Source organism: Anastrepha obliqua, chromosome 1 (genome assembly GCF_027943255.1).
Source record: "Anastrepha obliqua isolate idAnaObli1 chromosome 1, idAnaObli1_1.0, whole genome shotgun sequence".
In the NCBI taxonomy this organism is placed as follows: domain Eukaryota; kingdom Metazoa; phylum Arthropoda; class Insecta; order Diptera; family Tephritidae; genus Anastrepha; species Anastrepha obliqua.
This window is the reverse complement of record NC_072892.1, coordinates 17588265-17612598: the sequence shown is the minus strand read 5'-3', so window position 1 is coordinate 17612598 and position 24334 is coordinate 17588265. Positions and strand designations below refer to the sequence as shown.

General features: G+C 34.9%; 2 protein-coding genes across 9 annotated transcripts in view; one reads left to right on the top strand and one right to left on the bottom strand.

Moving 5' to 3' along the window:
• The first annotated feature begins 1525 nt into the window (after positions 1-1525).
• LOC129253055 (uncharacterized protein DDB_G0283357) overlaps positions 1526-24334 on the top strand; it is a 151524-nt gene continuing 128715 nt past the window's right edge. For 2 of the 8 annotated variants that reach the window (XM_054891287.1, XM_054891292.1), the window contains exon 1: positions 5637-6677. The gene's annotated coding sequence lies outside the window, so the exon portion shown is untranslated. Of the gene's footprint in view, positions 1727-5636; positions 6678-24334 lie in introns of those variants that run through there. The other 6 variants (XM_054891290.1, XM_054891291.1, XM_054891289.1 and 3 more) reach the window with 6 other exon arrangements.
• On the bottom strand, positions 2922-5120 carry LOC129240982 (E3 SUMO-protein ligase ZBED1-like). Its single transcript, XM_054877118.1, has 4 exons — positions 5113-5120; positions 4957-5019; positions 3165-4762; positions 2922-3110 (listed from the first exon to the last, which is right to left on the bottom strand). The coding sequence occupies exons 2-4, from the start codon at positions 4988-4990 to the stop codon at positions 2922-2924; spliced, it is 1821 nt and encodes a 606-aa protein (XP_054733093.1). The 5' UTR covers positions 4991-5019; positions 5113-5120.

The following is a 24334-nucleotide window of genomic DNA, read 5'->3' as shown; positions in this document are numbered from 1 at the left end:
ATATGTAAGTAATTATTCTTAATTGTATACATTTTACTAATTGTTGAGTGATTTTCGACTAAATAAAGACTGGAAGTGTAAACATTTTACACCCCAGCCATGAAATATTTTGTAAACAAATCGACTGATGTTTTTGTTGAAAAAGTGTTTTTTTTTTTAACTTGCAGTTGCTGTCCCCTTACTTGATTGCGGTTCGCTAATCATTTTCTGCTGGCACCCATGTTGGTTTGGGGAAAAATGTGTTAAAATTTAAAAACTCATTGCGTTTTTTGTTTAAATTTGGTAGCATTGATTGAGACGGGTATTAGCTGCTCTTATACTAAAAAATAATATATCAAAACATTTAATGTCATTTCGAATGTGTTAGTGCATTTCGCTCAGTCTTTCTTGTTCTTCTCTTTAAAAGTTTCATTATTTCATTCACAATAAATATTAATTGTCATTTTTCGGCATCGTTGCCACGAAAATTGCCTTAATAAGCTGAAGTTATGAGAATTAAGTCCACTTGCCAATCCGCATTAGTTGCACTCATTTCCTTATATGATTCCGAATTAAGTCGTTAAGTATTTGTTTAATTTAAAAGTTTAATTTTTTATAATTTCTTTAACTTATTGCGTACTTCTCCCGAATTTAGCACAGTAGAAGTGTAATTCTTGCATCGTGACGCTACTATGACGCAATCAAATGTGCTTAACAAAGTATGATTAAATTTGACAGCGCTCTCATAAGAAGAATATACTCTAATGTCAAATTGAAAAAATTTTGCACCCATTTGTTTATATTTGTGGCATTGCAGCCCCTTCAAAGAAAGCCGTACCGAGTTGTCAATCAGGACGAATATGAGCAAAATAAATATGAGTCTAAAAAATTTAATGGCCGAACATATTTTGCCAAATTATGATCAGAGCAAAGCTGCTTTGGGATTACTTGGCATCGGTAAAGGATACTAAGTCTTTGCGGATAATGTTATTGACTCTAAAAGACTGTTGGGCAAACATTTTACAAATTGTGGACTACGTTATGTCCATCCATTTCGTGCACTATGTATATTTCCAACATTTTTGCAAATAGTGTTTTGGGATATTCCCATTAAATAATTGTTTCCAACTAATATTGCCCATACTCACTAACGTAAACGTACATTCCGTGTCAGCTGACACGATCAAATTTATGAAAGCGCCATGTAAATGAGAACTCATCACCGTATACCAACAACGTACCGTGTACCATTAATTGGTCGGTGAACAACGCTAGTGAATATCTATAACTTTAACTGTCAGTGCTGACGAAGACACAGGGGTATATGTGTATGCACATTTCAAGTAGTAAAATCAGCTGTTATTCGCGTTACTTAGTACTAATTTATACAACGCTGAATTGGTCTCTCATATTACGTGCTCTCGTAAAATTTCGTATGTACATATGTATGATGACCCCATGTTATACTAAAAAATGTTCACCATTTCACAAGAGAATTTTTCCAACTCTCAGCACCTCAGCAGACGTATTTGAGACACAGGTGTAACTGTAAGATAGTGTGTAGTGGCAATTTTCCGATTTAATTTCATCCCATGAATTTCAGCAAATTTTATGTAAAATATTTAAAATAATTTATTTTATGTCTTTATTTCGAATTCATTTGAATGAAAAATGAGAAAAAGTGGTTCGTGATTATTGGATGGGCTTCCACAATCCGATGAATGTGTGAAGAAAAATTATGCAAAGTGTGAGTGTTGCTTATAAAAACGAATATGTGCCCCTACGTATACACGGGCAATGAAAAAATTAGGAAAAAAAACAACGCCTACATATGCACAGAAAAAAACTGGTAAAACCTATGAGATAAAAAAGGTGTTGAACACAAAGCTACATATAAAAGACAGTTCGTGAAAAGAAATTCTTGTTTAAATTCAGGGAAAATTATAACTTAAGTGGTTTGATTAAATTGATATATACATACGTTGTGTACTTAGACTTAGCCAAAATAATGAAAAGTATGTATGTATGTATGTATAAGAATGCGAAAAAAACGCGTAGCATTTGCAGTGCAGACTGCTATACGCATGTGTGGGTGGGAGTCGTATATAATACATACATTAGAGCATATAGAAGTAATGTTGAAGAGCAAAGGTCCAATGATCTTCGGAGGGGTGACGTGCTTTCAGATGGATTACAGCTGTGCAGTTGTTTGCACTCCCGTTCGGTAGCAAACTCATTTTCGATTTTTTCTGACTCTTCAAAGACATTACGATACACCACACTCACAGAAATATGTTAAACTAGATATTACGCTTTCAATGTGTTAGGTCCCTTTTTGTGGGACAGTATGTAAAAATATTGAGCCTTTTTGTTGTAGAATGTGAGAGACTTTGTAATGGAAAGGGAAATTTTGCTGATGTATGCTTCGCAATTCATTGCATGCTCTCACGACGTCCTCTCTTATTCTCTCTCGTAATATTGTTTATTGTTATTTATTTAGTAAAATACAATACGTTTTTTCACTTTTCCTTTCTGCTCCCGTCATCTTATTACCTTTGTCGCTCTCCAGCTAGTAGAGCTGGCAAAAGATCGATGTTTGTCCACATCGATGTTTCGATGTTTTTTATTTGAAAACATCGATTAATCGATTAAACATCGAAGTTAGTAAAAGAATTTTTTTTTTTTCATTTATTTAATATTGACTTCATTATTCAACATATATATAAAAAAATAACAAAATAATGTTTTTCAAACAAACTTAAATTAACAGTATTTTGATTTTTTCAAAACAAATTAGATTACGAAAATATTATTACTTAACTTAACACTATTTAAAGCTTTTAAAAACAAATGAAATATCCAAAATATAATGATAACTTAACATAACAGTTTTGTGAGTTTTTCAAACAAATTAAATTATGAAAATATAATGACTCAACTTATCAGTTGTTTGAGATCCATTCATTTTTATTTAGGAAAACCAGCATATCCACATTTTTTGACTTTAGTGAACTTCGTTTTTCACTCACTATTAAACCTGCTTTGCTGAACATACGCTCACTTTCAGTTGACGTAGCCGGTACGCAGAGATATTTTTTTGAGCTCATCTTCAATGGCTCATCAGTCGAGATCTGAAAAAAGTTTAGTATTAATTATAATGCTAGATTTTATATAGCATGAATTACCTTCCAGTAGTCTAAAGGGTTTAAACTAGAGTTTATATTTTCCATGTTGAAGTATTGACGAAGGGTCAAAATCGAATCAACTCGGGAATTACGAATTTTTTGAGTTTTGTTTTTTTCCAAAAAATTAAGAAGTGGAGTTTTATCGCATAGTGGTGTTGGCAGGCTAGATATATTTGGAGGGTGATTTTCTTTGTAAAGTGGCGAAAGTTCATTTTCTAAAAATTTTTCGGCTTCTATAGAGTTTGTATTTGAAAAAAAACCCTCCTTTTTAAAACGCGGATCCAGTAATGTCGACAAACGAGTCACAGTTCTTTTTTCATATGGCAGTAGTCTTTGCCGTATGCCTTCCATTAGCAAGTTGCATACGTTACGGCCATCATCAGTTTCTAGTCGATCTTTGATTTCACTCAAATTATGCAAAAGTCCGCTAACCAATGGTATAATTAGCGAAACTGTTACATTAGAGCTGGATGATGTTTGTACCGTCGCATCCTCGAATAGTGAAAGAACCTGCTTTAAATCTTCCAGAACAGATAGCTCATCAACTGATAGAGGTAGTATTGCTTTCGGAGTATCTAACAGGACTTTAGCAATAGCTGACTTTGTGGCCAAAATGCGCTCAATCATGTAGAAAGCACTATTCCACCTTGTAGGGCACTCCTGTTTTAGACTATGTGGCTTCATTGGTTCCTGGGCTTGCTTAAATTTTGCATACGCTATTGAGCTGCTCTTGAAAAACGAAACTATGCTTTTGCACTTTCCCATAATTGTCTTAATATTTTCAAGGGAAAAACAGCTTTGGACAATTAAATTAATGCAATGAGCAAAGCAAGGCACGTTTCGCTTTTGTAGAATCTCACATGCTTTTACAACGTTCCTCGCGTTGTCTGTAACAATTGCGCTGACTTTGTCAATAACTTGCCATTCCACAAGGACTTCGCGCAAAGAATTTGCAATATTTTGCGACGTGTGGTTGGTTTCGTCAATGAGATTTTTGGTTGACAAAACAGCTGCTTTTAGCTCAAAGTTGTCATTGATGAAATGGCAAGTGACTGTCATATAACTTTCGTTAGCCCGTGACGTCCAGCAATCTGTTGTTATAGCGCAATAGTCCACTCGGTCCAGAATACAGTGTAATTTGTCTTTCATATTTGTGTAAAAGTCTTGCATGCATGTGTTTCTCAATTTGTTACGAGAAGGCAGCTCGTAGCGAGGATCCAATGTACTGACAAAATTACGAAATCCTTTGTTTTCAACAACTGAGAACGGTCGCATGTCGGAGCATATATAGTGCATTAGTGAGCTATCAAGACTCTTTTTCCTAGCGGAAGATGCTTCGTATTTTTTTTCAATGAAGGACAAAATAGACCCTGAAGATTTCGGAAGCTCGCTAACAGTTAATCCTGGATGCATCCGTTTCAGGTGTCCAGCCAAATTAGTGGTATTGCCACATGTTATATATGTTTTTCCACACTGAATGCATTTAGCTGAACTGCCATCCTTTGATTTGTTAAAAAATTGCCATACAGCTGACTGACCGTACCTTGTTCTTTTTGCTGGGTTTTCTTCTTCCACCTCCTTTGAGCTCGTCTTTGAAACTGCAAAAAAAAAAAACAAAAAATAATTTGTAGTATTATATATATGTATGTATGTACAAGTACTCTTATACACCTAGTCATCACTTTGCGTTGGGTATACGTTCCCAAAAAGTACGACTCAAAGCGACGTCTAGGTGTAGATATTTTGTATTAACAATACGCACTCAGCTACATACATAAAACGATAATCTTACCTTTGCCACTAGAACTTTCTACAAACCGCTCCATTTCAATCACTGCCTGCCAACACCAAAAGCCTAAAATTTAATAATTTTCATATTAAAATGGTATACTTAATCAGTTTTTTTAATGTAGAAAAGTTTTTTAATGCATAAAAGTTTCTTACTTACCACTTTCGTTCCATTACTAAGTGATGGTACAAAATTTGCGAAAACATCGAACATCGGTTTACGAACATCGATGTTTCATTTTCAAATTGAAACATCGATACATCGATATAACATCGATATTCCGCCCAGCTCTACCAGCTAGTGTTTTCATTAAACGGAACAAAGCAAATCGTTATTTGGTCTCGTGATCGGAGAAGCCATCTATATACTTTTAATAAAATGTTTTTTAGTAAAAATTACTTAATGTAACGTAATTAATATATTCTTTATAATACAAATCGGATTTTTAACAAGTTATGTTTCAAAATCCACCTATTTTTAAGTTTTCTAGTCGATTAATGTAGACATACAGAAAAAAAACTTAAAATTATTTTAAACTCTCTTCACGGAGAGCTGTGCCGATGGAATGCTCGTATTTATAATATAACTAAGAATACAACAAAAAAATAATAATAAACATGCAAATGTGTATATGCGTAGTGAGAGTTCGAGTGACTAAATTAATACGTTCTTTTTTCTCAAAGTGAAGAAATAAAATAAAAATAAAAGTGACTTTTACACTTGGAATTGGTGTTTTATATTGAAGAGAACTCAAATTATACGCTTATGCTCTCTATTCACTCTGCTCGGTAGTCGAGCCAGCAAACTCACCAAGAAATATTATTCACAATAGAGGATATGTGAACGCAATGAACATTGCTGTGCTTCGGCACACTGTGTTTTTGTCACTCGTTGTGAGCGGATGTTTGGAGTTGTCATATTCGTTGTCAGGTTACTCAGTTATTTTGTGAAAAAAAAAAAAAACAAACAGATAAACATACAATTTATAATAATGCAATTGAATTTGTATACACTGATGATTTCATTAGCTTTGTTTTTAAACTGAAGTAACTGTGTGTATGCGTAGGGGCGGCCGAGAATGTGTATCCATAGTGAGTAAAAAAGTAAAAACGAAAACAAATTATAAATGAAATAAAATAAAGCGCATGATGAAGTTTCAAATAGATTCAGAGAATTTGATTGTTCGCATTTAAAAAAGATAAAACGCGTAAAAGAAAACAGCGAATAGAAAAAATACTTTTGGAAAACACCTTAGGTGTCAAACTGTAAGAAAAAAGAAAGAGCGGAAGCGGATATTTAACTTCGCAACAACGCATAGTAAGCTAATAAAAGAAGTTAATATACATATCTTGTCTATGTATGCATTGTATGGAAAAAATTCAAATCGAGAGTGTAATAGTGGTAGTGCGAAAAGTGAATCAAAATTGAAAGTGGTTTTAATTTAAATTTTTGCTTTAATTAATAGCAACGGAAATCTACGAAATAGTATAGCTGATTAAAAGTATACGAAATCTGTTGAAAAGCTGAAAAACAAAATATAAAGTGAAAAAGTACAATTTCATATTGTGCGGCATATAAATCAAAAAGCAGTTGCCATCAAAGCTAACAAATATTATCATATAACGGTACATTAAAAGAAAACCGAGCTCCAAAAATAAATTGCATCTTAAGAAAAATAGTATTTCACCAACACAACATGCATAGCTGAGACGATAGAGAAAGAGGTACTTCTGAGTTGTCATTTTACAAACATCTGAAAAATTCTATGCGAAAATTATAATGGGCGTAACTACTTGGGATATTATTAAACAAAAGATAGGGATAATCTTCAAAATATGCAGTGTACGCCGTTATTTTTATATTCCTCCTCTTCGCAGCTTCATTGCCAATCTCTCTGAATATTCCTTTTCCTTTGGTAATTGTGACGGCGGCCGATGTAGCCGAATGGTTTGGTGCGTGACTACCATTCGGAAGTGCGCAGGTTTGAGTGTCCGTGCATGAAACACAAAATTGTGGAAAACGTTTTTTCTAATAGCGGTCGAACCTCGTTATAAAAACAATCTACCGTTCGGAGTCGGCATAAAACTGTAGGTCCCTCCATTTGTGGGAAAACATCAGACGCATTCCACAATTAGAAGGAGGATCTCGGCGAAACACCAAAAAAGGGCGTACGCGTAATTGTAGCTGTAATTGTGACGAGTCATTACTGTTATGTATTTTGCTAGTTTTACCATATTAAAAACGGAGAAAGCAGTTTTGGAAAACATTTAAGCGCTATCTTTTTTGTGTGTTAAAAAAATGGGGTTTTCTAAGTTTTAGTTTTGTACCCACAATCGACTTGTAAAGTTAGGAGACGTTTTTTTATTCGAATATAACCTCAAATTATTTTGCTTCGAAAATTGCTTACTTTTTTCTAACCAATCTTAAATTTACAATCGGGTGCTGACGTATTCAGTTTTCAAGCATTTGATATTCTCTAAGATTGTTTGGATATGCTATGTCCAAGTTTTCAGAATTTTGTATTAATTTTCGTTATTTGATTATGCCTCACAAAATAAGTTTTAAGTATTTTTCTAAGGAGTAAGCAGACAAACATACATATGTACATACAGATGAGCTTTTGTATACTTTTGAAATATCTTAGCTGAAAGAAAATTAAAGTACGTAGTTATGCATACGCCTTTAAACCAGTTTGTAGATATGAACTGCGTTCTCGTATTCCACATGCATTACCCACGCTTACCATCGTTGACAACAAAGTTTGAACCATCTTTTGCCATGTGGTTGGCTACTCATTTCCTATTTACTGAATTCAGCCCCTTTGTTTATGAATACCTACATTTGCCTCGTTCAATGTCGTTTAAGGGAAAATGTCTGCATTGGGGTTGCCGTTCAAATAATAGCAAACCTCAAACCTATCAAACCCATTAAACCTTGTCAACAAATAGCTTCATTTATGCATATGTACGTATGCATATGCGTACTGCATGGCTCCAATTCCTCTTCTGCCCATCTAAGCGCTACTGGAAGCCACAACATCCCACCGTACAAATGTATATATTTATTTATGTATGCCTCACACAAGGCGAGCGTTGATGCTGTGTGCTAGCTAATTCGTTGAGTTCACCAGAGTAGCGGAGTAACAGCTACAATGCAGCGGATGTTCACTGTGCACATTCAACAAAACTTGGGCTTTGCTTTAAAATTAGAACAACAAATCTTGGTGTAGTTATGCTTAGAGCCAAAAAAAGGTAGCTATATATTGGGCATATCTCCTAGAAAGGCGCCTATGTCAGGCTATTTCTGCAATGTTTTAGCATTTGTCTTTAAGTACACCCTGTGCGTCCTTTTTTTCTTCTACCTCCAATGGTAGTTATTTTTTCGAGCACTTTTTTCAAAGCTCTTTTCAAGATATACAGCAGCGGACAGAAATATTTACCTCTAATACCTGTAGTATGTGATATTTGAAATCTTCATACTTTTTTACAGCGATAATTAAATAATTTTTATTTATTCATGGCTATTTGGTGTTTCAAAAAAGCAAATTAAAATAATATATATGGATATGTACATACATACATAGATTTCCCATTAGGTATGGGCTTTAAGTATTATACATTTATATTGTATAATAAAACTGTTTGTAAATATACTACATACATATATACATATAATATATTTTTAAATCCGGTTTGCTTTCACATACATATCTTTTTGGAGCCGTCTTTGTTGTAACATCATCAAAAGTTCCCTACAAACTTTAGCAAGAGTTAAAAACGCAATGAGTTCAGCAACGGAGGTAGCGTTGAAGTATAAAATTGTCTTTGACCAACGTACATACATATGTATGTATGTGTATCACGTACATTTGCCTTCATACCATAAAAGCAAAATCCACACGTTCATCCCTAATCTACAGCGAAGCTATCGAAACCATGGTCTGTTTCTGTTGCTGATAAAAGGCTTCACTCGTTGTTCATTCTTGCCCGTCTTATATTCTCAAACCACCATCACTACGCCAATTTTGATTTCGTAGCCAACTTCACTTACTTTGCTCCACCCGCTTACAGTGGCGTCATATTCACAGCCACGCACAAAGCCATAAACATTCAACCACTGCATAGAAAACTCCATTGCACGTTATGTTGGTGGCTCATTCAGCGACAATCGGCAGTGAAGAATATTGAGTAGATTGAGTTGGGAAGATTGGGAGGAAGAAGAACTGCGTGCCGATGAGCGGCAGTGATGCGGCTAGGTAAACAAAAACAAAAAAATGCATAACGAGTTGCTAAACAACAACCGAACAACTGAATAATGGGGAAAACTGAAGTGAGTCGAAACCGAACCGAATCGTGTTGAATTGAATATAAAAAGTGAAACGAAAAAGGCGATTATGAAAACGAGAAATGCTTGCTCCAAACAATTCGCTCGAATACTCATAAAGCCAAACAGAAGAGATGTTGGTGGGGATGGAGAGGATTGGTGTTGTAAGTCCAAACATTCAGACAGTTAAAGCACGCATACATAAACATGTTATGTATCTATGTGTGTATATGTATTTACGGGCAGGCAAGCCAACTGTAACATACGGGGTATACCATAAACATAAAAGTGTTGGCTGGTGAGCGGACCGGCTAGCCAGGGACCAAAGGAAAAAAAACACACACACCAAGTGATGCAGTGAGTCAGACAGTCAGGCAGCCAGGCAGTCCGGCTTTCACGCAGTGGTGTGGTGTGCAGTCATTGTCCTCTAGTATTAAGCGGTTGTACATATTCGGAAAGGAAATTGTACCCTTCTAGTTCGCTCTCCTTCTCTTTTCCATACACTGTCTACCTTAATGAATCAAAATGTAAAGTATAACAAGAGTCACAGTCACGTTAAAGTCGGCTCTAATATGTTGAAGCACATTTTAATTTAAAATGCACTTCATCGAGTTGGAGTAGATCTTTATTCCTGAGTCGACTTGTAGTCTTGAAGTTTCAAAATAAAATTTTAGTTTTTTGTACTTTTTCGATAACAGACGCTAGTGTGCTGTGTGAAAACTTTAAAGCAAAAAACATGCGTTTTGAAAATATTATACGCGAGTTTGAAATCGTTGATTAATGAAGGGCTTGCTTCAGCGAATGCAGAGAACTTGTGTGTGTTCATCAATACAGGCAGACCTTGGTTACTTCGTACATTTCTATATGTATAGCTTGAACTATGTTTTCAATAGTGGCTATGTCGTATAAGTACCGAAAATAAAAGTCGTCTAATTCGAATAGGTTAAGTAATTTTTTTGGATATGTAAATAACGGAGGACTTTCCATATTTTCGAAATCACATTTAATATTTTCCAAGGCCAATCTATTAAAGGCGGTGTTGGTAAATCAGCTGATTTTTTTTTTTCTTTCTTTCGCTGTGTCTATGTGACTGTCAGGATAGAATAAAACAAGCCGAATTATTTTTTTTTTTTCTACTTTTTTAATACTTTGCCGTGATAATCAAACGTACGAAACATTATTGTTGGTATAGCGCCACCACCTTTAATAAATGCGCCTTGATATTTTCAAAACGAAGCATTTTGTTGGCGTTAAAGTTTTCACAAAAAAAAACCACACAAGTTTGGTACACCGAAACTAACCAAAAATAAAAATTTTACTTGATTTTAACGGTTCTCTAACTAGTTTAATATCAGCTTGTGGCAGCATGAAATTTTTAGTCGATTTTAGGATATGAAATACACTTTCGTTCACTTACTTAGAGTTTATTTTAACTCGATTATGAGTATCTACTTATATTTTTTTATTCGTAAGTATCAATGTGCGTATCAACACTTATTACTTAAACATTTGAAAATCTGTATTCTTGACTCCAGTATCTCTACCAATCAAGCCCCTACCAAAATTGTTTTTGCTTCTCGAAATAGCACAGCTTTACTATCGTAATTTACTAGTAGTTTTGGTTATCCCCGCTGAGTGCACACATATTAAAATTCTCTCAACATTTACTCTATGCATTTGCGCAATTCTCATAAGAGCCAATATGTGCGGCTCACCGGGTTTTTCGCTCAGCTGCTTTCTTCCATGTTGCTATTGTCGCTGTAAAATTGCTGTTATTGTCATATTGTTTTGCTGTGTGTGTGTGAATGTGGATTGTTGTTGTTGTTTTAAATGGGTCCCCAAGTCTGCATGCCGTGGAGGTCTTTATTTGACTACGACTACAACAAAGTCATGATTACCCTTCGTCTTTCGATTTGATTACATTTTTTTATGATCTCACACCACTCCGTCTTTTCTCTTACATATGTACATATATGTATGTACATACGAGTATGTATTTTCAGTTTAAGTACACCAATGATGCGTGTGCAATCTTCTTGTATAGGTGTGTGTATTTAAGTTCATAGCTTAGTCGATTTTGATGAACTGATAAAAAAATTGCTATTCAAAAATGATGATCAAATAAAAGCAATTAAAATAATAAAAATAAAACATCTCACCCAGCTCATATGATAGGTTTTTTCTATATCAGAAATGCGTTCGACGCAAACATACGGCATACATAATTTGCTTAACTTGCTTTACCTAAGGCCAGTCGATTTTAGAAAAAAACTTTTTTGACTGTTTCGTTGTTGAAAGCCTTCAGCAGGTTTTGAGCCTAGGGTTTTCGATCGGTGTGTCACACACAAGAGCACGCGCATACTTATATACATATATGTAATCAGATTATGTGGTTCAATCTGCTGTTTATTTTATTTTCCTGACATCATAAAAAAACTATAGAAAGTCATACGTTTTGTGGAGAAGAGCTTAAAAGCCAAACGGCATCAATTTAATTCAGAATTTTTGGCAAGTTTCTTTGCTTATATGTACACAAGTACCTACATACGTATGCTGAACTGTGAGAGCAGAATTTTACGTGCATATACATACATAATCATATTTTCGTCCAAATCCAGCCAAAAGCATTCATATGCCAAGCTAGTGACACCTTAAGGTAATTTATTGTTCTATGAAAGATACGAAGGATGCGCAGAAGTGCCAAAACCCAGTTGGCATAATCCTTTACCGTGTACTCTTTGCACAAGTTTCTTACTGCTATTGAGGTTTCCAGCTGCCAATTACCTTGTGGCAATGCCAAGTTTTCATGATTTACCGAATGGCAACAAAGTTGCATTACTACATTTTTTGCACTCTCTGCCTGTTAAAATGACAATCGGGTTGTTACATATATTTTTTAACTTACATGAAAAAAACAAACTACATTTTTCTGAAAGCATTTTGGCAGTCAGTGGTGATTTTGTGTTATGATAAAAATAATATTTGTGTGTAAATTTTTCCTAGCGCGTATTTTATTTCAATATCCGATTGTAGGATACGTGCCCATGCAAGGTTTTGAAGGTACAATAACAAATAACGTGTGTGTGTGTCATTTAAAGGTCCTTATTTAATTTCAGTTATATTATTTGAAAATTCCAGCTTTTTCTTTTCAGTAACTATGTCTAGGTGTTTTTTTTTAGAATACTGTTAACAGTTGTGAAACTTAAATATTAAAATATTTCGATAACTATTTTTTCTAGTTGGTTATGCCCATTGTCTTTATCATCTTTTTGCCGATTTTAGTATAACTTAAAGCCTTGGCTAATAAACCTGCATAGCCGAAATTGAATACAAGAGTAGTTGTGCTTGTTTGGTTTATTTAAGTATTATGAGTTGGTACCGGTTGGCTCGGATCTCTAATGAGGGAGCTGGGCTACATTGACTGAAATCAACAAAAATAAGCAAACTGCTATTGAACCAGTTATTCGCCGAGACAACTCACTGGACCAACTTTGATGGTATATAGGATCTAAAAAAAAATTGTGAAAGATGATAAACCAACATGTCACTTATCCAGTTTAACAATTTGGGTTTAACACATTGCTTTAACTTTCAGCAATTTGTTGCCGTACTGTTTCGATTACTCAATATAGGCATTAATCTATTACATTGCTTTTCTTTTCAATATGCGGCAGCCGCCGTGGCCCATGTGTTTTTTTTTTGCGTGACTACCAATCGCTAGGGCCCCCTCAAGTTCGAGAGCTAGTATGGGATAGAGCACCAAATAACCAAATAGTAGAAAATGGATTTTTCTCAAACCTCCGAGTGTATTTCTGCCTTGGAAAAACTCTTCATAAAAAAACATCTGTCGTTCAGAGGTGGCATAAAACTAAAAAAAAAAACATCAGGACGCATATCACAAACAAATAGGAGGGTGAGCTCGGGCAAATAGCCAACAAAGGGTGTACAGAAATATAAGTATGTGTGCATGTATAATACAATGGCATTACAGCAAATGCAAATAACACATTTTTCGGTTTTGTTAATAAGTTCTTTTCGTCGTTCTCAATGATTTTTATCTACACATATTTATGTATATGTGTGTTCATGCGACCTGATAAGGCTATATTTGGCTGCCCCACTCAACTCCAATTATTTACTTATGATTATATATATGTGTACACAGGCATGTGTGTATGTACATATATATAGAGTTATGAAGTTATGAAGTTATAAAAGTGGGATCGATCCAGTACTCGAATGCACTATTTATGCACGTTGTTCCTATACACACTCTCATACATATGTACATGTACATATCTATAGTTGTACGTACCATGATGGTAGGCGACACTGTAATGCTCTTTTTCCAATTTATTACATTGTTTTCGATGGTGGATTTTGAGGTTTTCATGCCAACAGGAAGTCGTCGTCGTCGTTGTGAACATAACAGAACTCATACAAAGTACATAATCTCCACGTATATAGGAGTACATATATATGCACATACATACATACATGCATAGGCATAAAGTCATGCGTAGTCAATTTTATTTATTTACATTTTATTCATTGCACTCAAGCACTCGTACATATTTATGTCAGCGGGGCTAAGCTAACAGTCCATATCTTTATTGCTATTTACTCAATTAGTTGTTTACATACATACATGCACACAAGCGTACATATTGCATATTCCGTTTGGCTTGCATATACACAAGAGATATGCATGTTACATACATATATAAATTCTTGTTAAAATGACTCCCATACGTGCAGAGAGAGAAGGAACCGAAAGAGTAAAAGAAATCGAAAATTGTTTAAACAATAAGCAAATCATATGTGAGAGCATCTTGAATTTTGAGAGTTTCCAAACTGTTATTATTCGATGCAAAGGTATTGGTATTATAAATTAGGTTTTTTACATACACATATCTATATGAAAATACTGGAATCGAAATTGTTGATATCTTTTTATGAAAATGCTTGCTAGTAATGTATTGATGCAGGTTAAAAGGGGCTTACAGGGAGATAATTATAGACGCCCTAATATACTTATGCCATACTTAGCCATTTACAATCTGGAACTCTGGAAATATTTTATACCTATAATAATTTTTAATTAGTTAAAATTTTTGTATTACTTACAAATTAAAAGTCACACTCCCATTAAACTATTTTAAATGTGCTTTCTTTGTATTATACATACGCACATTTAGACTTTGAAAGCAAAGAGTTGAATATGTTAATTATTTTTTATTAGGAAAAAAGCAACATAAAAAATAAAAAACTTATTTACTTCCACTTTAAAACAAAAAAATGATCGAAAAGAATTTCAGTTCTGATTTAATCTACGAGAACGTTGATAACTCACGAAACCTCCTGGACACATAAATAGCACAGCCTAGAAAATTCCAAATAAAAACAAAAATAGTAAACAAATCAGATAGTTAAGTAATAATATTGTTTTACCAGATTAGTATTTTGTACTATATCCACTGTTTTTGATTACTTCTTCAAGCCGTCGCTCCATGCTTTTTACAAGCTTGTGGATTCTTTCCTTTGGAATCGAGTACCAAGCCTCCTTAACTGCGGCCCACAAATCATCAAAATTTTTAGAATTTTTGTTAGCGATTTGGACCTTAACGTCATTCCACAAATTTTCTATTGGATTAAGATCAGGGCTCTGCGCCGGCCAATCCAGTACATTAATTTTTTCTCTTCTGAGCCATTGCTTCATTGTCTTTGCAGTTGCTTTGGATCATTGCCCTGCATAAATGTCCAATGTAATGGCATCAACTCAAACACAAATGGCTCCATTTCATTCGGGAGTATATCCAGATACTGAAATCTATCCGTTTTACCAACCACGCGAACAATCGGCCCAATGCCAGGAAAATCCCATGCCAGGAAAAAGCTCCCCAAACCATGATCTTCCGCCGCCGTGTTTAATCGTCTTCTTTGTGAACTTAGGATTTAGCGCTTGATTTTTTGGACGACGTAGAATAGTTTTCCTATCTGGTCCCATCCTATTTATTTTGGCTTCGTCGGTCCAAAGTACGTTTTTCCAAAACTGAATAGATTTGTCTTTGTTGGCTTTTGCAAAGGTTTTCTTGGTTTATTTCAAACATTATTTACCATGCCGACTTAAAAGGATCTGCTTTGCTCTTGCGTATTATAGCTCTATCCACATTAACATCAGTTTTTCGCGGTTTTGGTTTTCTTTCCGTTTTTTGCTCAGGTAGGATGAATCTCTCTTAACTAAATTAAGAGCATTATAAACCATTTTCCGAGAGCACATCATCATTTCTGCTATTTCCGCATAGCTTTTTCCGCTTTGACTCATACGGTATATAAGAGCTCTTTTCTCCGGCGTGCAATGTTTTCCACGTCCCATTTTAGTAATTACTTTAAAATTTTATTTAAGAAACAAAAAATTATACTAAAAATCGGTGAAACTATATTAAAGTTTTACTCTCCGTTGCACAAGTTAAAATGTGCTATTTTTGTGTCGACTTCAAAACAGAAATAAGCATAAATAAAATAGAACGCAAAAAACTCCATCGAAAAAAAAAACTGTAAATTCGTCGCAAAAATGTAAGCTTAATAACGGTAATAAATGTAAACAAACAAATTTATTTGTTAAAAATAGAGTTCGTAATAAAAACTTAACATATAAGGTTCACATTTGTGCTATTTATCTGTCCATGGCAGTATATGCATGTCTTGCGGTTGAATGGCAGTGGAAGAATCCAAAGTTTTATGCCGCCGCCTCCGTATAGAACAAGAGGCGACCGCCATTAAAAAAAACTTTATATGATTCAATGTTTCATGTACGAGACCAAGCGAATGGTATTCACACACAAACCCACGCGACTACTTGTTCTATTTGAAACTTTGTTACACTTTAAAAGTAGTTTAAGGCACTAAAGCATTATAAGTGTTCAGGGGTTTGAACTTTTTCTATCTTATCTATAAATGGTTATTTTTGTTGTGGCTTTCCGATGTAATTAAAATTCACACACTGCAGGCGACCAAGGTTCTACACTAATAAATCTGTATAGTATTAATGGTTGGTACTATAAATTCCATCCTTTTCACCTATCCAAAATTTTCTTCACAGTTACGGAAAAATATCTTTTGGATTCTAATATCATAAGAACATATGGAACAAAAGTTTTGTTTGGTTGCAAAGGTACTTACATAACTTTCTCTGAACCTTTGTTTCTTCATAAAAATGTTAATAGAGATGAGCAATAAATCTTTAAGCACATATGTATGTACATATGTAAGTGCACATGCATTTTTAAAATCTTCCGAAGTAAAAAAAGCTGCTTTGATGCGTCAAAGATTTCAACATCGGCATCTACATGCATTTATATGGGTGTTTATATTCAAGTTTGTACATTTTGTGTACATCAAAGCGACGCGGTCACATCGTTGGTGCGTAACAAATGCACCACAAATGGAAAATGCAAACACGCGCTTGCACGCACATTGTTATACGTACATATATATGCATGGAAGTACATATGTATACATACATATATACGCTAGTACCATAGTAGTCAAACATACACAGATATGCACCAACCCAGTTGGAAACAGACACCTGACGGCATCTATGCCGCATGCATGATACGGAAACTCATCGCTTTTATGTTACTGGAAAGTTACTGGAATGCCCAGGATTTATATCCGGCCAAGGTCGGTCACTCCAGCTGTATTCCCCTACATGTATCGGGAATGTTTATGCTGCTGCAACAAAAACAACAACGACAACATCTACTTTTTTCGCAATAATTTTGATAATTTTTCAGGCCTTCTCGACAGACCAACCCCTTAGCATGACGCATTACGTACTATAACAGGTTGTGAACTCAGTTTCGCTTTTTTCTCTTCTTTTCATATCCTCTCACACTCTTTTTCTGTTTAACTCAGACTAACTATGACGTCATCAATGTATCTGTCGACGACTTGCCATGCATGATGCTCAATATGGCATACCATACAGACTGTCATGCAACCTAATCAATTAAGAAAAAATCATAATTTTTTTCTTTATTTCATTAATTTTTTCTTTATTGATTAAGAGAAGTAAAATAAAAAAAATCGCATCATTAATAATTATTATTTTATAAATTTTCCTTATTCTTGCTCTTCGTTTTTGGGATAGTTGGTTATGATGGCTGTTCTTTAATGTTTAAATTGCTTAATGAAATTCACAAAATGATCAATTCTTGCGCCTTCTGATGCTTCTGTAAAAATAAAAAAAATTAAAAAAATTTAAAAACTCAAAAACATAACTTACCAAATAATGAATCATTATCCTTTCGTACGATTTTAATTCTTTTTTAATAACTGTTAATTAAGTATTACTTAGTTAATTAAATCAACATCGACATCGAATTTGCAACCATTCTAATTTTGTAACTGTTTCACTGTCACGCAGCTGGGTATAGAGGCACACACACATTGATGATAAACTCTTAGCTGCAGTACGCAATAAGCACACAAAAGTTGAGAAACTGGCTGCATTTGCATTGATTGCATCTGTTGCAATCGCAAACGGAAACGGTCCGGGAGCAATTCGCAGCCAACATTAACAGAACAATATAAACATTTCTGCTGTTGGTTGGTTTTACAGCTGTTAGTGTGAGTGTTAATGCGTGTGTGGGCAGTTTGGTGTAAAACTCATCTGCGCCTCCTCACTTATCAACTTCTGCAAAAAAAAAAAACGAAGTGTGGGGCATTGGTAATACGATAATTGGAATAGATACAGTAAAGTGCAAAATGTTGAGATCATCACGATTCTATAACTCGTAAATCAAAATTTAAATAACAAAAATGTATTTTCCTTTCATTTAAATTTTTTAACAAAACAAAATTTATGGGGTGGGAAACTAACTAATATAACTTTTTTAATATGCGCTTTTCCCAGCATTCATAAAAAATAATAATAAAAATAAAATAGGCCACGCGCGCTTGGAGTTAAATTTAGGTTAAGGTGGGCATCTCAAACCTAACATAGACATTAGTTGTGTTCTAGTTTTCGGCCAGCGGGGGGTGAGATGGTGAGAAGAAGAAGACCAGGTATAAGAGCAGCCTTTTGGGAAATCCTCAATCGCCTTTTGCTCGAAGGAAACCAGCTTGGAGTTGCAATATTAAAAAAAGTAAGGGTACCTAGTAAATGTTTTTTATAAATATTAGATGTGCACATTTGTTTTTTGTTGTTCAACATCTCCTTCCAGAATATTGCCCATTGAGCAGGTTAGATCTCTTCCTTGGTTTTTGTTTTGTTGCTAAGCATCTCCTTCCAGAATATTGCCGAATGAGCAGGTTAGATCATTTCTTTGACATTTTTTGTTATTGTTCAACATCTTCCAGAATATTGCCCATTGAGCAGGTTAGATATCTTCTTTGACATTTTTTGTTGTTGTTCAACATCTTCCAGGATATTGCCCATTGGGCAAGTTAGATCTGTTCCTTTTTTTTTGTTGTTGTTAAATATCTCCTTCCAGAATATTGCCCATTGAGCAGGTTAGATCTCTTCCTTGGTTTTTTTTGTTGCTAAACATCTCCTTCCAGAATATTGCCGAATGAGCAGGTTAGATCCAAGGTGGATTTATTAAGGTGACAGCATTCACCCAGCTGAATTTTTCGCCGTAGGTATGGCTTACGTCAAAATGATATGCTTTGTTTGTATGTATTGGTATGTTTACATTTGATTACTGATTTTGACGTGATGCTTGGACCAAACGCAACAACAAATACATGTAGGGTTGTACTTATATGTGTTTGCTGTCACCTGTAATAAATTCGCCTTGGTTAGATCTCTTCTTTGACATTTTTTTGTTGTTGTTCAACATCTTCCAGAATATTGCCCATTGAGCAGGTTTGATTGGGCTGGCCTTGCCATATCTCAGTCGTAGGTTTTGAATTTTTTTTTGTCCGCTGTCAGTTTTAATAACCTCTGGCAGAAAACAACAATTTTTTTGATGTACTTAAAACCCGTTAAATAAAAGTTGCAAATGATTGCATTGGTCTTGTGTTTTATTGATTGTAAAAGTACTTTTAAATTGAAAGAGATGAATGAATCCGTAATAAATAAAACGACGTTCGTTTCACTTGCTTTAGCACGTTTTGTGACTAACATTCACTATTATTCACCATATGCCTTTGTTCCACTCATTCATTTTGATATATAGACAACAATGTGGAAAAGACTTTTTGTATTCCTTTATTTGAATTCTGTTTTGCATATTCGTAAGAAACGAAAGTTTGCAAGCTTGGTTGCGGCGGTTACTTAAAAATTAAGTTGCATTCTACATTCATCTTCTACTTCTATAGCAAGTTTGCAGTTTTGCTTTGTTATTTCTTTATTGTCGTGACGAAGTGCCCATTGTTCGACGTGGTTGCATTTGTGATATACCGACATACGGATATACATATGCACTTTAGATATAATTATTTTATATTTTTTTGCTGATAAAGGTGTGTTTACATACATATGTATATATATATGAACAAATTGTGTATGTAATATTAAAGAGAAATTAAAAAAAAATAACACACATATTGTTGCGGCGTAAATACAAACATACTTATTTTTATAAATACACATGTACATTAGGATGGGCCAGAAAACCTTTTTTTGTTTTTGATCCTATCCCAAAAATTTGTTCTAGCGCTGCGCAAATGATATACCTATTTTTTATTTAATATTTACCCGTACTGCCAATGCTTTAAAAAATAAATTTTGTGCTAAATGTTTACAGATCGCTATTACTTAACCCCCCTCTTTTAATTCGCCTTCACAAATGTTCAAAAAATATTACGCTTTATTGAAAAAAAATTAACTATTCTTGATTGGAGATCTTGAACACCTTAAAAAAAACCAAAACATTTCTCGCGTTTTGTTTTATTTTTCATATTAAAAATAGGTGTATCATTTTTTGGGCCATGGAACAAATATCCCCTACATTGCATCATTGCATCTCCTACATGCATCAAGACAAATTTGTTTCTCCTGTTGGACAGCCCCAATGTGCATATAATAATCAAAGTAAGGCATTTTAAGACTTACTCGTACTTGCCGGTGCATTTATTCCTTGCGTTCCACTTTCTCTTGGTGTCCACTCTTGTCAATGCAAACTTTATGAAAGCCGTTGCCGAATTTTTCAGGCAAAATATGCTTGTCGTATTTACACGCGAAGCTTTTTGTCTCGTTTTTTCTCTTGTTGAAGAGTTTTTTTCATTCGTTCATCGTTGCGTGCATTTTCAATTGCTTGTGAATATAAACGTATTTATGTATGTATTCGGACACCAAAATTTATATTCATACTAATACAATGGCAGTTTTTTACATACATACCTTTGAAAAACTTTCTTTTTGAACATTTTTCAATGTACTGCTTCCTTATGGAATAATGTAGTTTGTGGCTAATGATGTTTCCAACTAAAGTAAAGATACAAAGAATTTAGATTTATTTTCAGCACAATTTTCGCACCATGTATTGTTAAATAAAGTCAAATATCCTCCGATTTTTTCTGTGTAATTTTTTCAAATATTTATGCTGCTACAACAACAATTGTTATTTGAATAAAGCTTTATTCCCATCCGCATTAATGGGATGACTTATTATTTTTAGGAGTTCTATCATGCGATGGGTCAAGGTTCAAGGTGCACCGTTATTTTCTAAACGCCTCGCCAAGCAATAGGAAACGAAACGGAATTCATTTCTGCCTTGACAAAAAAAAGTTATAATAACCCATGCGGTATAGAAATGGAGGTCCTTTAATTTTTTATTGAACGCCGCAAGTTAGAGGAGAATCGCGCTCTAAACACCAATCAAGGATGTTATATTATTATATTGTAATAGGTAAAATAAGGCTCAGTTTGTTGAACGGCTAAAGCGAAGATGTTGTGTTAGATTAAGCGGGTAATTTATACTAATGCTTTGGGAAGCACTATATTTTTGTTTGCTTTAAATATTTATTTACATAAATACACATACCGCCCCAGGCAGAAGAGGCAGACACCCTGTGGCGGGGTTTTGGTAATTTTTCATGTATTTCTTGTTGGAACGCATTATGTAGCACGTAGGGGAGAGAAATAGCACTGCTTTGGATGAAATCCCCACCTTGTAAAACAAGGAAAAATATGGCGTTCGCTGGATGAATAGTTGGGTAGGTGGGTGGTTGCATGCGTACACTTTCGAAGTTTCGCCACTGCCTGCTCACACAGGTTTGATGATAGCATGAATAGAGGAGAGCTGGCGAATGGGTGGTACTGCGGCTGGTGTGTTTGATGCTTAACAAGTTTTATTCACCTCTTTTGTGGCGTGGTGCGTTGTTGCTTGATTGCTGGTGGTGGTGGCGTTTGTATTCGTATTGTTTCTGTTGATTGTTGTGGTAGTTGTTTTTCCACTTCATGTTTTCGTGTTCATGGCGTTGGAGTAATGTTAGGATGTTGCGCGCGATTCCGGTGTTGGTGGCCGGTGTTGAAATGTTGGCTACGCGGGTGAATGTGACACTCCCATAACATTTTATTGCCGATAGTGTGATGGTGATGATGTTGCCGAGGTTGTTGGTGGGGATTTTATCGACCTTGTTGTTTGTTGTGTCGTTGCACAACGGTGCATTGAAAACTCGTTGTGACTCTCTCTCTGTACCCATTCGAGTCTCGATGGCTTTCGATTTCAAAAATGTAGGGTTAGGAATTCAACAATCACTTAAAATTCCAATTTAAAATTAATGGTGTAAAGAGAGCTGGAAATACGACTATTACATGAAACTGCTAGATCGAGAAGCAAAGATCTATTAGAAGATTTGTGGGCTGGATGCAAAGTCGAAACAAGTAGTTTTTCTCTATGATGGAACCTAATTTTTAAGTAAGAAATCAAAATTATTTTTTGAGAAATTTCTATTAGTTTACTGATGGACTGTTTTAAAAAAATACGATTTCATTAAGAACAATTTTTGGTTAAAACTTAAAAAACAAAACCAAAACTGAGTTATTATTGAAGAAGGCGTAGCCATTAAAAATTGCCAAAAGTGCGGGATTGGGTGAAGTAAGTAATTTAAGTCGGAAATTTCCACTGTAGACTGCGAAGTCATCTGCACATGATCGGGATTTGGTTTACCGACTCTTGCCGTTTCTGCGACCAATCGCTGGATACTCCAATGCACCTTCCCCTGGAATACAGCGCTATAGCGCGGCGAAGGTTGAGACATCTTGGCCAACTGCAGCAGAAGAAATGCACATACGCTCCATCCAACCCAGCTCTATCCTAAGCTTAATAACGGAACTGGGCTGTGTTGAGTAGAGAGCACAAAACACCATTAGGTCGAAGTGCAAACCTCATTCATTTATTCATTCAAGTCGGAAATTTTTTGTGAGGATTATGGATGCGCTTCTATTTTTTCCAATACCTGGATCTGTTCGGCCTATGTGGCTTTTTAAAAATAATGTTTAAAGTAAAGTGAATGTAGCGAAGGCACCAAATTTATCCGAATAAAAAATTAACAAAAATACTTCAACACTTTTCGGTATAAAATTACAACCAATATTAAAATTCACACAGTTATTCTGTAATACTAAAAAGCTAAGCAAAAAATTATATTTGACGTCGGTACTGTGTGAGTCACTGCTGAATTAATTATCCATTGAAGCCGGTTATATTTTTGGCCAAAAGGGGTTTCGTTCCTTTATAAATGCTAAACAAAGGACGGGTATTACGCACCTATGCATATAAGTGGGTTCCCCATATGGCGTAGATACATATGTATATACTACGTTTCGATATACATACATATGTATGTATTGATACAACTGCAGCATATTTTGCAAAGAAAAATGCAATCACACGGGCATGAAAGGATTCGCCACCATTGCAGTGTGCGCCACGTCGGGTGTTGAACGTAGTAGTAATCCACTCTCGTTGACAGAACGTGAACTGCAATTGAAATGTAAATGCGCCGTTCACGTTTCTGCATGCGCCCGCATAGTAATTTTTCTCCGGGCGTACTCGCAATGCTCATTCATTTACTATTTCGTTTTTCACTTATTTTTTACTATGTAGAACTAAAAAAGAAGAGTAAGCGGGTAAAGTGTTGGTCTGCATGGTTGTTTGCTGTAGCTGTCGCCCAGTTCGCTCAATGTTACGCCAAGCCATACCACCACGACTCGACTCGACATTCTTATTGATTTTTCAACATTTTGCATTTCAACAACATAGCTGCGAAATTGCCAAAATGTGGCTTTAGCACAGCAAGGAGAAAGCTTGTGCAACCTCAACTTCGGCTGTGACTAATTGCTAAATCCACGGAAAATAAAAAAGGCGAGCGTGAAAAGATTTTTTTCCATTATTCTCCATAATTAAAAGGTTCGATGAAGCGCGCGCATACCATATTATTTATCCGCAATATGGCAAAACTTCAGCAGCAGTCGTGCTCACAATTTTCGCTTTTGCATCTCATTTGCATTTAACTTTCATTATAATTTAAATACATACTTGCTTTCCTATTTCCCTTTAAACATATCTGACGGTTTGTGTTCTATTGCAAATAATTTGTATAAAGGTTTGGGAAATTTGTGTTTGAACTCTATTAAGCAAGTAATGCTATGTGAGCGGTAAAGCGGTTGGAGTTGAAAAGAGATGGGAGAATGCGAGTAAAATTCATTAGTTTCATGTTTTTGTGTTGTATGCTTTTACAGGAAAATAAGTATTCGAGTGCATAACACATTATATGCACATGTATATATGTATACATATACAATCGAACCTCAATAAGTCGAACTTCGATATCTCGAATATTTGATATCTCGAATCAAATTGCTTGGCAATGACGTTTAGAGTGAGAATTGTGTGTAATTTTTACTTGATAACTCGAACTTCTATTACTCGAATATCTTGATAACTCGAACAGAATATTTGGCGCCAGCTTTGATAAGTCGAATTTCCAGGGGAATCCCCTTATTACGTGTTGCTTATTTTATAGCAAACAGATGTCAGCAGTTGGGTCGCTGCACTGTTTAAGACCACAGGTATTTTATTAGTAGTTTTTACGCGAAAAT

What these genes read in the sequence shown, in the direction of transcription:
- LOC129240982 (XM_054877118.1), bottom strand. Translation starts at nt 4,990, where the DNA reads ATGGAGCGGTTTGTAGAAAGTTCTAGTGGCAAAG. An exon ending in AGAAAGTTCTAGTGGCAAAG is followed by an intron (nt 4,763 to 4,956) that starts GTAAGATTATCG and finishes TTTTTTTTGCAG; the next exon opens with TTTCAAAGACGAGCTCAAAG. An exon ending in ACCCTTTAGACTACTGGAAG is followed by an intron (nt 3,111 to 3,164) that starts GTAATTCATGCT and finishes AACTTTTTTCAG; the next exon opens with ATCTCGACTGATGAGCCATT.